The sequence below is a fragment of the Indicator indicator genome, chromosome 20 (assembly GCF_027791375.1).
Source record: "Indicator indicator isolate 239-I01 chromosome 20, UM_Iind_1.1, whole genome shotgun sequence".
NCBI lineage: Eukaryota > Metazoa > Chordata > Aves > Piciformes > Indicatoridae > Indicator > Indicator indicator.
In genome coordinates, this window is record NC_072029.1 from 4,144,060 (window position 1) to 4,157,335 (window position 13,276).

Sequence of the window (13,276 nt, forward strand, 5' to 3'; positions counted from 1 at the left end):
AAGACAATGGCTATACATTGGAATAACCTGGACATGGATAAACTGAATTCAGCTGAGTTTAGTTCTGTCTTATTTAGAGTGAGACAGATACTCTTTCACCTCTTCCAAAAGGGGTAAAAGAAAAACACTCACACAAAGGTTTGGAAAGGTGAAATGGAAAAGGCCATTCCCAACTACACACGTCAGTACAAAGCAGATAAAATGCACAAAATCCATAGTCTGGGCTTAACACAGAACCACATTAAGCCAAAGCTTTACACAAACCTCCCTTTAAACCAGGCCAACAAACCCAGGTCTTGATGCCTGCCCTCTCACCCCACCATGCCTCTCTACCTTCCATACCAAACCATTGTCATGCAGCCCAAATTCAGCTTGGCAGCTGCAGGCCTAACTGGCAGCATTGCCAAAGCCAGCACCAGGGCTTCCCAACAAGAGATAACAGCCTGGGCATCCTCCCAGGAGCAGAGAGGGAGGGAGGGAAAAAAAAGGCAGAAAACTGACTCTGCAGCCAGTTTTCTAGGGATGCAGGACTTAGGGGAATGAAATACACCTCCTGGTCCACTTCCTGCACACTTTGGAGCTCCTGGGGGTCTGTAACTTTGTGGTACTTAAAAGCACCTAGCCTCTTAACCATCACAAATTCAAAGAGATAAGATTGATGCTTTAAAATAATTTATAGTTGACCAGTAGGTAAAATACTCATGATTAAAGGATTAGTTTGTGCTGCTTTGCTCCCCCTTCCTGAAGGGAAAAATTGGGAGACTATGGAGAGGCTGGCATAGTCATGTGCCATATTGTGTATAAATAAAGCCTGTGAGCACACACAGGGCTAATCTTGATGGCCTGAGTCACTGGGTGGAACCCAGCCCTTCAAATATCATTTCATTTAACTCAGTACTTGTGGACCTTTCCCATGTAGCTCTGTGTTTCCCTGCTTCCTGCCACATGCAGTGCCAGGATGCTTTTCCCCACGTGGCAGCTGAAGAATTCCTATGCATGATTGTCTCAGGTGATATTTCAAGCATGGAAGCAGTGAGACTGAGGTACTGCTAGGCTTTCTCCTTCTGTGTTTCACAATCTGGCTGACTGTCTGCATTTATAATCATTCAGAGACAGAGATTATCTTCATAGCTCTTTCTGGATGGGTTTAAGTGCTTTGGATTCCAGTGGTGGATTTGTATGGAGTGATGGCTCACCAGTGAGTAAATAATTTTCTGTTCCATCTTTTCCTCTATTTTTCCATCTATATCTTAGCAGAAACTCTCACAGCTCCTCCTATAAAAGCCACAAGTGATGTCAAGTCTTTACTACCCAATCTGTTTTCATAGAATCACAGAATGGTTTGGTTTGGAAGGGACCTCCAAAGCTCATCCAGTCCAACCCCTCTGCACTCAGCAGGGACATCCCCAACTAGATCAGGTTGCCCAGAGCCCTGTCCAGCCTCACCTTGAAGATCTCCAGGCATGGAGACCCAACCACCTCCCAGGGCAACCTGTTCCAGTGTTCCACCACCCTCATGGTGCAGAACTTGTTCCTCACATCCAATCTCAATCTGCTCTGCTCTGATTTGAAGCCATTGCCCCTGGTCCTGTCCCTGCAGGCCTTTGCAAACAGCCTTCTTGTAGCCCTCTTCAGGTACTGGCAGGCTGCTATTAGGTCTCCCTGGAGCCTTCTCTTCTCCAGGCTGAACACCCCCAGCTCCCTCAGCCTGTTGTAGCAGAGCTGCTCCAACCCCCTGAGCATTTTATGTGGACCCTCTCCAGCATCTCCAGGTCCTTCTTGTGCTGGGGACACCAGAACTGGAGGCAGTGCTGCAGGTGAGATCTCCCCAGAGCAGAGCAGAGGGGTAGGATCCCCTCTCTCCATCTCTGGCCACGCTGCTTTTGATGCAGCCCAGGCTGCCACTTGCCTTCTGGACTGCAAGCAGCACCAGCACCCCCAAGAAATAGAGACAGAAATAGTTTATACAACTAACTTCATGTTAGTTATCAGACCAAAGGGATTAGTTAGACCTTATCATTTTCCTTTTTTACATACAATGGTAATTTATTGATATTCTACCACTTTCTACTCCATCTGTGAAAAATTTCCTAGGCATCAGCCTAAACCTGCCACAGTACCTTTGTATTTACTTTTGTAAATAGTATTTCTATTTAACCTCCAATTCTGTGTGTGTTTGTTTACTCCTTTGGGGTAAATTCCTTCTGTCCTCAGTCTGGAGGTGTTTCAGCTCAAACCAAGACACCATGAAATCAAAGGAAGGCTGTTCTTCCTTAGCAGGGTTATAACAGGTTTGTTTCACATTCAAAAAGAAGAGAGTAACAAAACTGTGCTCCCACTGTAGGTAAATTTTGAGAAATGGTCAAGTGGAGAGCCCAACAACTACGATGGGAATGAAAAATGTGGTGTGTTTAATGGCTATGACAACATGAACTGGAATGATTTGTTCTGTGAACATATGGAGGACTATGTCTGCCAAATAAAAAAAGGTAAGGTCACTTTCTTCCTTATGCCACTTCTAGTGATAGATAAGAACACCCTTGCCAGGCCAGAGCATGCTGTCTGCACATACTACAGCCAGCTGTGCCTTCAAGCACGATGAAACACTTATGAATTTAAACAAAATCAGTTGGAACTCTGAGTTCCTCCATGAGATGCATGTGTGAGCTTCAGATGTGGTTAAAACACGTCAAGAAAGTGAAATACAGCAGCCCAAAGCTGGGCATGGTTTCTGAAGGCTTAGCTTGTGGTCAGCTGTGCCCTGGTATTTTGCTGAGCGCAGCACTTTGCTTGTCAGATATTCTGAGAAATTCTCTGACAAAAATAAACATATTGAGTAACCCTTCAGGGTGATTTCATGACTTGGAATTAAAATGCTAAGAAGTGCATAAATGTATTTAATGGAGAGATGTCTGGAAGATGCAATGCACTCAAATCTGGATTTACATTACAGGAGCTCCACTGAAACCAGAGCCTAATTCCACCTTCAGTAAGTCTTGCCCTCCCAATAACAGAAATAACTCACCATGTAAAGATGGGAATTGCTGTGACAGACTGCCCACTGCTCTCCCTTGCAGATGATGAATATATTGTTAGTGAGGATGACTGGATCATACATAAACACAAGGAATACTACTTCAGCAAGGAGTCGATGCCTATGGAAAAAGCCCGGGATTTTTGCAGGAAGAATGGTGGTGATCTTGCTGTCATTGAGAGTGAAAGTGAAAGAACTTTCCTTTGGAAATATGTAAGAAATATGTTTTACTTCCAAAAAGCACCCAAAATGCACCCAGACACCTTTTTCAGGTGGCTAGTGAGATGCTTGAAAGTGGTCCCCATCATAAAAAACAAAATATCAGTGCCACCTCTCCTAGAATCATAGAACCACAGAATGGTCTGGGTTGGAATGGACCTCCAAAGTTCATCCAGTCCAACCCCCCTGCAGTCAGCAGGGACATCCCCAACTAGGTCAGGTTGCCCAGAGCCCTGTCCAGCCTCACCTTGAAGATCTCCAGGCATGGAGCCTCAACCACCTCCCTGGGCAACCTGTTCCAGTGTTCCACCACCCTCACATGGTGCAGAACTTGTTCCTCACATCCAATCTCAATCTGCTCTGCTCTGGTTTGAAGCCATTGCCCCTGGTCCTGTCCCTGCAGGCCTTTGCAAACAGTCTCTCTGCAGCCTTCTTGTAGCCCCCTTCAGGTACTGGCAGGTTGCTATTAGGTCTCCCTGGAGCCTTCTCTTCTCCAGGCTGAACACCCCCAGCTCCCTCAGCCTGCCCTCATAGAACAGCTGCTCCAATCCCCTGACAATTTTCCTGGCCTCCTCTGGACCAGCTCCATCAGGTCCATGTCCTTCCTATATTGAGGGCCCCACAGCTGGACACAGCACTGCAGGTGAGGTCTCCCTAGAGCAGAGCAGAGGGGCAGGATCCCTTCTCTTCCACTCTGGCCATGCTGCTTTGGATGCAGCCCAGGCTGCCATTAGCCTTCTGTGCTGCAAGCTCACACTGCCCACACTCCAGCTTCTCATCCATAGAATGATTCCTAGGTGCATTTACCTGGGAGCTTCACCATAGTCACTCTTTGGATCAATTGCTGCATTTAGACAACTCCTCAGCTTCTTTTTCAGCAACACTCTCAGGATGCAGCTTTCCAAACCCTTCCTTTGTTTAGCTGAAAGCTACAATTCCTGAGTCCATTTTGCTTTCCTGCTCATTCCCTTCAGAGAGCCCAAGAAAAGCTTTGTCCTCCCCCCACCCTTTTTTTTTTATCAAAACAGATTTCAGATTTTCATTAAAAGGTTTAAGGCAGAATATTTTCTGATAGGAAGAGAAGAACCAGATGATGATAGACTCTTTTGGAAACAGTTTGATATGTTTCCATCCTTTCTTCCATGTGGTTAATGACTAAACCTCACCATTTATTTGTGGCCTTTTGGCAAATTCTTGCTCTGCCTTCATAAATTCTCACTCTGCTCTTACTCTTTATTTGTTTTATTTTATAGCCTGCATAAGAGTTCATTCTTAGCTTCTTAACATATTTCTTGCTCCATTTCATCTCATCCCATCTGATGTTCAGTTTTGTTTGGGTTTTTTGGTTGGGGTTTCTTTTATGTGTGTGTGTGGTTCGTTTTTTGTTTTGTTTTGTTTATTTTTATTGTTTTGTTTTGTTTTCCTTTTTTGTTTTGTTTTGTTTTTAAATAAAATGAAATACTGGTAATTGGAGGAAAAATCTGAATTTTGCCATTCAGGCACACAACTCCCTGCTCATTGCATACGATGCAACTCTACAACTGAAGCTTTGTTGTTTTTTGTTTGAAACCTTTTCTTACACCTCATCAAAATTATTGTTTTTTGGGAGGCAAATTCAGAATTTTGCCATTCAGGCACACAACTCCCTGCTCATTGCATGCAATGCAACTCTACAACTGAAGCTAAAGCAGGTTTTGAGGCCTTGCTCCTTCTATTTGGAATCTTCTTTCCTTACAGCTCATTAAAATTATTCTGTTTTGGAGGGAAATTCTGCATTTTCAATTCAGACACACAACTCCCTGCTCATTGAATACGATGCAACTCTACAGCTGAAACTAAAGCAGCTTCTGAGGGTTTGCTCCTCGTATTTGGAGTCTTCTTTTCTTACAGCTCATTAAATTTTTGGTTTTTCTTTTCTTTTTACTTTTTTTGTGGTTTAGATTTTCTATAAAAACCGGGAAAGCAACTTTTATATTGGCTTAAGTGTGAGCCTGGACAAGACCTTCCGGTAAGTAAAAGCTGCTGAGGTTGGTCAGAGCTACAATGTCAGTATTTGGCAGGGCTGTCTGTAAAGGACCCCTGAAGTTCAATGACTGGCACAAGCTGCCTACAGCCTTGACAGGCTGCAGAGCTGGTCCCAAGCCAACCTCAGGAGGTTCAACAAGACCAAGTGCAAGGTCCTGCAGCTTGGCTGGGGCAATCCCAAGCATTGACACAGGCTGGGCAGGGACTGGCTGGAGAGCAGCCCTGAAGAAAAGGCCTTGGGGGTGCTGGTGGAGGAGAAGCTCACCAGGAGCCAGCAGTGAGCACTTGCAGCCCAGAGAGCCAAGCAGAGCCTGGGCTGCATCAGGAGAAGTGTGGCCAGCAGGGCCAGGGAGGGGATTCTCCCCCTCTGCTCCACCCTGCTGAGACCACACCTGGAGCTCTGTGTCCAGTTCTGGAGCCTCTGTTCCAGGAAGGATCTGGAGGTGCTGGAAGGTGTCCGGAGAAGGGCCACGAGGATGAGCAGAGGGCTGGAGCTGCTCTGCTATGAGGACAGACTGAGAGAGTTGGAGTTGTGCAGTCTGGAGAGGAGAAGGCTCCCAGGAGACCTTCTTGTGGCCTTCCAGTACTTGAGGGGAACTACAAGAAAGCTGGGGAGGGACTTTTTAGTGAGTCAGGGAGTGATAGGACTGGGGGGAATAGAGCAAAACTAGAAGTGGGGAGACTGAGTATGATAGGAAGAAATTCTTCCCCATGAGGGTGGTGAGAGACTGGAAGAGGTTGCTCAGGGAGGTGGTGGAAGCCTCATCCCTGGAGGTTTTTAAGGCCAGGCTGGAAGTGGCTGTGAGCAACCTGATGTAGTGTGAGGTGGCAGGGGGGTTGGAACTGGATGATCTCTGGAGGTCCCTTCCAACCCCTAAACTTCTGTGATTCTGTGATCACTGCTTTACAAGTGTCTTTGGAAACAGAGTGCCCTGAGCATGTCCTGTGGAGCCTTAGATAAGTTACAGACACATTTCTTCTGTTGCAGTTTTTCACCTCCTGCCTCCCATTTTCTACTGTCTTCTGCTGGGATTTGAAGCTTGGTCAGATGAGTCTCAGCCTCTTCATTTCATCCTTTCTTCTGTTGCCTCAGAGACTGGATATTCTCATTCTCCTGGAGTTCCTGCTTCCTGCCTCACATCCACTGCTCAGAACACACTTGTTTGTCCCATCCACCCTTGCTCCCTCACTAGTTTCACCCTGTCCAGCTGGATGATAGTGCCACTATTTGTCTTTATATTCTTTCCCCCCATTTATCACCTACTGTGTTTTTCCTGCTTGGCTCAGGAGATGTGCAAGTGTGAGCAGGTGGTGAATTCCTGATTTAAGTTTGCTTGCAAAATCACAAATGCAATTGCCTGGTCTTCAAGAGCAGAAAAACATTACATTGCCCTGGGGTTGATGCCCAAAGGCTCTCTCCCAGTCTTGGCAGATTCCCCACCTGAGTTTTTCCAGCACATTGTGACTTTTACACTTTTTCCTTGGCTACTCTTTGAGAATAAATTTGTGGCTCACCAAACTGGGGAATTATTATTGCACAACTGAGAGCAATAGCTGCAGAACAAGAAAGGTTTCCTCTGTTTAACCCCAGCACGTGGCTCAAGGCTCTCCCTTACCCTACAGGATCTTCTGTTATTGCTTTTGGACCCAGAAAATTACTGATGTAGGCTCTGGCTTCCGTTTCTGTGCTCCAGAGAAAGTTCAGCCCAGTGAGACATTGATGTGTTTCCTGCAGGCTATCAATACTTGGAAGTCAAGAAAGGCTGGGACTATCAGTTTGGATGATTTGTTGAGACTTAGCCCAGGTCAACAGAGTAGGCAGCTGGAGTATGGAGATGTTTTACTGGTTCCAAGTGGAAGTCTTGGCTTTGTTTCACAGAGGACTTGTGTTTGGAAGCTAGGACATAGGGAAACCTAAAATACAAAGCTCTGTTCTGTCCTTTATATTGAAGTATCAATTCCAACAAGGAATTATTCTGCCCGCACATTGCTTCTTTCAGGTGGATGGATGGAAGTCCAGTGAACTATGTTGCTTGGGCTCCAAATGAACCGAACTTTGCAAATAATGATGAAAACTGTGTCGTCATGTATACCCAAACAGGTGAGTGTTCTAACAACACCCAGTCTGCGTGGGGTGGTAAAAGCTTGGGAGGGTTGCATGTGCGAGGCTGGGTGAAGGATGATATTATAGAATAGCAGAACACAGCTGGTTGGGAGAGACCTCCAAGCTCATCCAGTCCAACCCTCCACCCAGCACTGCAGGCTCAACACCAAACCATGTCCCTAAGCATCAGCTTCACACACTGCTGAAACACCTCCAGGGATGGTGACTCCAGCACTGCCCTGGGCACAACATTCCAATGGCTGAGAACCCTTCCAGGGAAGAAAGATTTTCTAATATCCAGCCTGGAGCACCTCTCCTATGGGGACAGAATGAGAAAGTTGGGGTTTTTCAGCCTGGAAAACAGAAGGCTCCAAGGAGACCTTAGAGCTACATTTCGATATCTGAAGGGGACCTACAGGAATGCTGGGGAGGGACTGTTTAGAAGGGGTTGTGGTGATAGGATGAGAGCCAGTGGTTTGAAACTGGAGCAGGGCAGATTTAGGTTGGACATCGGGAGGAAGTTCTGCACAGTGAGGGTGGTGAGACACTGGAACAGGTTGCCTAGGGATGTGGCTGAGCCCTGTCCCTGGAGGCATTCAGGATCAGCCTTGCTGTGTCCCTAGGCAGCCTACTCTAGTGTGAAATGTCCCTGCTGCCTGCAGGGGGTTGGAGAAGATGACCTTGGAGGGTCTCTTCCAACGTGATGCAATCTGTGACACTCTGAATTACAATGACACACATAAGCTGTGATCAGCCATGCTGAAGGTAATTACCATGGAACTGCCTGAAGCTAACAAAATGAATCCCTTTTCCTTATTCACTCCTGATCCATACAATGGGGATGATGATCTTAATGCTATATTCTTCCATCACACCCCCATGGGGGGAAAAGACACCCAGAAGACTCTAAGATTGTGAGGAGCTGAGGTAGTGATGTGCCAAGTGCACCTTACACAGGCAGAGTGATGCTGGTAGAGAGGTGAACTGAACATTTGAAATAAACCTCCCCTGGGTCTCTGGTTTTGCCCTGTTGAAATATTTCTGTTCTCAGACAAAATCTGAAGATGCTGAGTGTTGCTGGAAACCTGAATATTTCCGAGGAACATACATAGAAATTACTTCATCATTTCCAGGGGAGAGAAAAACAACTCCTGTGATTAGTTCTCCTTCCTGTGACAGGCTTGCTTTAGGAAAGGACACTTTTCATCTCCCTTTCAGCTGTTTTCCTTCTGTTCTGATTTGGTTTCAGGCAGGTGGAATGATCTGAACTGTGGCAGTGTTGAGTTATTCATCTGTGAGAGGCTGAACACGACTGTCCGGCCAACTGCTGCTCCCACTTCAGCACCACCAAAGGGTGGCTGTCCTGAGGACTGGCTCCTCTTGGATAACAAGGTGCAGTATGAAGTGCCAATGCTTTGTACTTCAAAAACAGCAGAATGAAAACTATCCTTGGTTCAGCTTTTCAGCTGCAGCAGAGTTTTCAGGTGTCACAATGTTCTGATCATGTCTAGTTAACTGTGATCACTGAAACAGGAGGTACAGTCTCTGTAGGGACCACAGCAGTTGTGAAGGAGGAGACATGCAAGAAGAAAACTTCAGCTTATATTTTTGCTGGTGTTTGTGGTGCCCAGGCTGACTGAGCAGCTTTCCTTGTGTGGAGTTCCTTGTGCACCCTCAGTCAGTTTGCCGTGACCCCAAGCTGGGTGGCTGTGTCCATCTGCCAGAGGCTAGGGAAGCTTTGCAGCAGGATCTGGACAGGTGAGAGCCATGAGCCAAGGCTCAGTGGATGAAGTTCAACAAGGCCAAGGGCCAGGTCCTGCACCTGGGTCACAACAAGCCCATGGGCAGCTCCAGACTTGGGGATGTGTGGTTGGAAAGCTGCAGCTTGGAGAGGGACCTGGGGGTGTTGGGTGGCAGTCACTGACCATGAGGCAGCAGTGCCCAGGGGGCCAAGAAAGCCAATGGCATCCTGGCTTGGGTCAGAAGCAGGGTGGGCAGCAGGGCAGGGAGGAGATCATCCTCCTGTGCTCAGCACTGGGGAGGCCACAGCTGCAGTGCTGTGTTCAGCTCTGGGCCCTCCCTGCAGGAAGGACCTTGAGGGGCTGGAGCCTGTGCAGAGCAGGGCAGGGAGGCTGGAGAAGGGCCTGGAGCCCCTGGGCTAGAGGAGGGGCTGAGGGAGCTGAGAATCTTTGACATAATTTCTGCTTAAGTCATTAGCCTGACATAATCCTTCTAAGTGCCTGAATCTTAGGGGTTATATTCTATTGGCTTTTCTAGTACAGATCTTCTCTTTGCTAAAGGCAAGCTAGACCTACAGACTATTACAGCAGCTGATCTCCCCTTTTTTTCCCTCAAAATATCCAGTTTATTTGTTTGTCACTGACAGCTATGCCTTTGCGACAGTTCTAAGCTCTGCTTAAATTGTAAATAACAATTAGGTTCTTTCAGAGAATTCAGTCCAGGGGCTGGGCGAATTTTTCTAAGTGGCTGAGCAAATAGCATTTCATTGGCTCTGCAAATTCCTATTTAGTTTAGAAACACAAAGTTTGCCTTCTTCTTCTTCTCCTCCTCTCCAGGCTGCCTCTTCTGCTTTGCTTCTGACTGCCTTATTTCTTACCTTGCATGAAGTCTGAGCTGTCTTCTGTTTTGACTGTCTGAGGTACAGGGAGGAAGGGAGAGGCAGAGACAACTGGATGGCTGTTCATACAGCCCTCTGGGCTGCCAGGGGCATGGGAGTCTGTAGCAGGAGGTACTTCTAATGCTGTTGAGCTGTGAATATATGTAAATACACCTTGTATATGTCTATTGCCTTTTATACTTCGATATTGAATCCACTTTTGTAAATATAATTTCACTTTGCTCCCAGACTTCTGAGCTAGTGTGGCAAATTTAGTCCAGGGGTAGATTTCCAGTTAGCTGGGATGCAAATCCAAGCCACAACAGCCCTCACCAGGAATTAAAACAGATTTGGAGCCCTTCTTCTTTTTTTTTTTCCAGTGTTTCAAGTTGTTTGGCCTTAATGACAACGACACCTTGATGTGGCACACTGCCAGGAACAATTGCATTAGTCTTGGAGGAAACCTGGCTACCATCTCCAAAGAGGAAACACAAGGTATGAAGCGCTAAGATTTTTGAGACTAAGTAATTCCTGACAGCCAGGTGAAGGCAGATGGTGCAGCTTCTGCATGCTCTGGTAGTATTTCTGGAGCCCCTGTTACAAGAAGGTGCTGGAAGGTGTCCAGAGAAGGGCCTCGAGGATGAGCAGAGGGCTGGAGCTGCTCTGCTCTGGAGACAGACTGAGAGAGTTGGGGTTGTGCAGTCTGGAGAGGAGAAGGCTCTGAGGAGACCTTCCTGTGGCCTTCCAGTGTCTGAAGGGGGCTCCAAGAAAGCTGGGGAGGTACTGGAACATGTCCAGAGAAGGGCAACAAGACTGGGGAGGGGTCTGGAGCATAGCCCTGTGAGGAGAGGCTGAGGGAGCTGGGGGTGTTTAGCCTGGAGAAGAGGAGGCTCAGGGCAGACCTCATTGCTGTCTACAGCTACCTGAAGGGAGGTTGTAGCCAGGTGGGGGTTGGGCTCTTCTCCCAGACAACCAGCACCAGAACAAGAGGACACAGCCTCAAGCTGTGCCAGGGGAGGTCTAGGCTGGGGGTTAGGAAGAAGCTCTTCACAGAGAGAGAGATTTGCCATTGGGATGTGCTGCCCAGGGAGGTGGTGGAGTCACCATGCCTGGAGATGTTCAAGAGAAGCCTGGATGAGGCACTTGGTGCCATGGTCTGGTTGATTGGATAGGGCTGGGTGATAGCTTGGACTGGGTGATCTTGGAGGTCTCTTCCAACATGGTTGATTTATGATTCTATGAATTATTTTTTTAAATGCACGTTATTTAGTTCTTATTTTTAATTATATTATTTAATCCTTACTATTTTATTACAGTATTTTTGTTCTATTATTTAATTATTTTTATTTTTTGGTAATATTTTATGATATTATTTAAATCTTACTATTCTATTATATTTTTTCTTATTATTTTATTGTCATATTTGATTACATTATTTGATTCTTCTTCTTTCATTATTTTATTTTATTCTTATTATTTTATCCTACTATTTAAATCTTACTATTCTTTGATATTTTTCTTGTTATTTTATTGTCATATTTTATTCTATTAATTGATTCTTCTTCTTTCATTATTTCATTTTATTCTGACTATTTCATCTTATTATTTAAATCTTACTATTCTATTACATTTTTTCTTATCATTTTATTGTCATATTTTATTATATTACTTGATTCTTCTTCTTTCATTATTTTATTCTTATTATTTTATCCTATTATTTAAATCTTACTATTCTATTCTATTTTTTCTTATTATTTTATTGTCTTATTTTATTATATTACTTGATTCTTGTTTCATTATTTTATTCTTATTATTTTATCCTATTATTTAAACCTTACTATTTCATTGCATTTTTTTATTCTTATCATTTTATCCTATTATTTAAACCTTACTATTTCATTGCATTATTTTATTCTTATTATTTTATCCTATTATTTAAACCTTACTATTTCATTGCATTGTTTTATTCTTATCATTTTATCCTATTATTTAAACATTACTATTTCATTGCATTATTTTATTCTTATCATTTTATCCTATTATTTAAACCTTACTATTTCCTTACATTATTTTATTCTTATTATTTTCTTATCATTTTTTAACACCCAAACTCCTGCTGCTGGTGCCAGTCACATCGGGCAAGGTGTGCTCCTGTCCCTCCTTGTACAACTTGCCTTTGTTTTTCCTTCAGCTTCCCTCATGGCTCTGTTGAAAAAGGCAGTGACTGATGCCTGGATTGGGCTGAATGACATCAACCAAGAGCACACCTACCTGTGGACAGATGGCAGCCCAGTCTCCTACACCAACTGGGCTAAAGGCTCCCGCAGCTACTACAGCAAGGCAAGCACCAACTATCTTCAGCACATCATAGACTCATAGAATCATAGAATCAGTCAGGGTTGGAAGGGACCACAAGGATCATCCAGTTCCAACCCCCCTGCCATGGGCAGGGACACCTCACACTACATCAGGCTGGCCAGAGCCTCATCCAGCCTGGCTGCAAACACCTCCAGGGATGGGGCCTCAACCACCTCCCTGGACAACCCATTCCAGGCTCTCACCACTCTCATGGGGAAGAACTTCTTCCTCACATCCAGTCTGAATCTCCCCACTTCCAGCTTTATTCCATTCCCCCTAGTCCTATCACTACCTGAGATCCTAAAAAGTCCCTCCCCAGCTTTCTTGTAGTCCCCTTCAGATCCTGGAAGGCCACAAGAAGGTCACCTCAGAGCCTTCTCTTCTCCAGACTGAACAGCCCCAACTCTTTCAGTCTGTGCTCATAGGAGAGGTGCTCCAGCCCTCTGCTCATCCTGGTGGCCTTTCTCTGGACACCTTCCAGCATATCCCTCTTGTAATAGAGGCTCCAGAACTGGATGCAGTACTCCAGGTGAGGGGGAGAATCACCTCCCTTGCCCTACTGGCCACACTTCTCCTGATGCAGCCCAGGCTCTGCTTGGCTCTCTGGGCTGCAAGTGCACATTGACTGCTCCTGTTGAGCTTCTCATCCCCCAGCACCCCCAAGTCCCTCTCCTCAGGGCTGCTCTCCAGCCAGTCACTGCCCAGCCTGGATTTGTGCTTGGGATTGCCTCGACCCAGCTGCAGGACCTTGCACTTGGTCTTGTCTGTGGAGCTACCACTGTCTTTGCTAGAAAAGTCTCCTTTATGAAGAGTTTTGTAACCTTGCTCCTTGAAAAGCACAGCAGTCAGGTGGGGCATCAGCCTTCACACAGCTTTGTAGCTGCTTCTCTGTGAATCCAGACACAGGTTTTGGAGCATT

General features: G+C 45.7%; 1 protein-coding gene across 1 annotated transcript in view; it reads left to right on the top strand.

Moving 5' to 3' along the window:
* The window catches only part of LOC128973652 (macrophage mannose receptor 1-like), a 51,038-nt gene that overhangs the window by 23,229 nt on the left and 14,533 nt on the right, over positions 1–13,276 (top strand). The window contains exons 14-22 of the mRNA XM_054390011.1: positions 1,111–1,198; positions 2,345–2,489; positions 2,954–2,989; positions 3,078–3,247; positions 5,194–5,261; positions 7,279–7,379; positions 8,632–8,774; positions 10,380–10,494; positions 12,191–12,339. Coding sequence (XP_054245986.1) covers positions 1,111–1,198; positions 2,345–2,489; positions 2,954–2,989; positions 3,078–3,247; positions 5,194–5,261; positions 7,279–7,379; positions 8,632–8,774; positions 10,380–10,494; positions 12,191–12,339 — 1,015 coding nt within the window. The remainder of the gene's footprint in view (positions 1–1,110; positions 1,199–2,344; positions 2,490–2,953; positions 2,990–3,077; positions 3,248–5,193; positions 5,262–7,278; positions 7,380–8,631; positions 8,775–10,379; positions 10,495–12,190; positions 12,340–13,276) is intronic.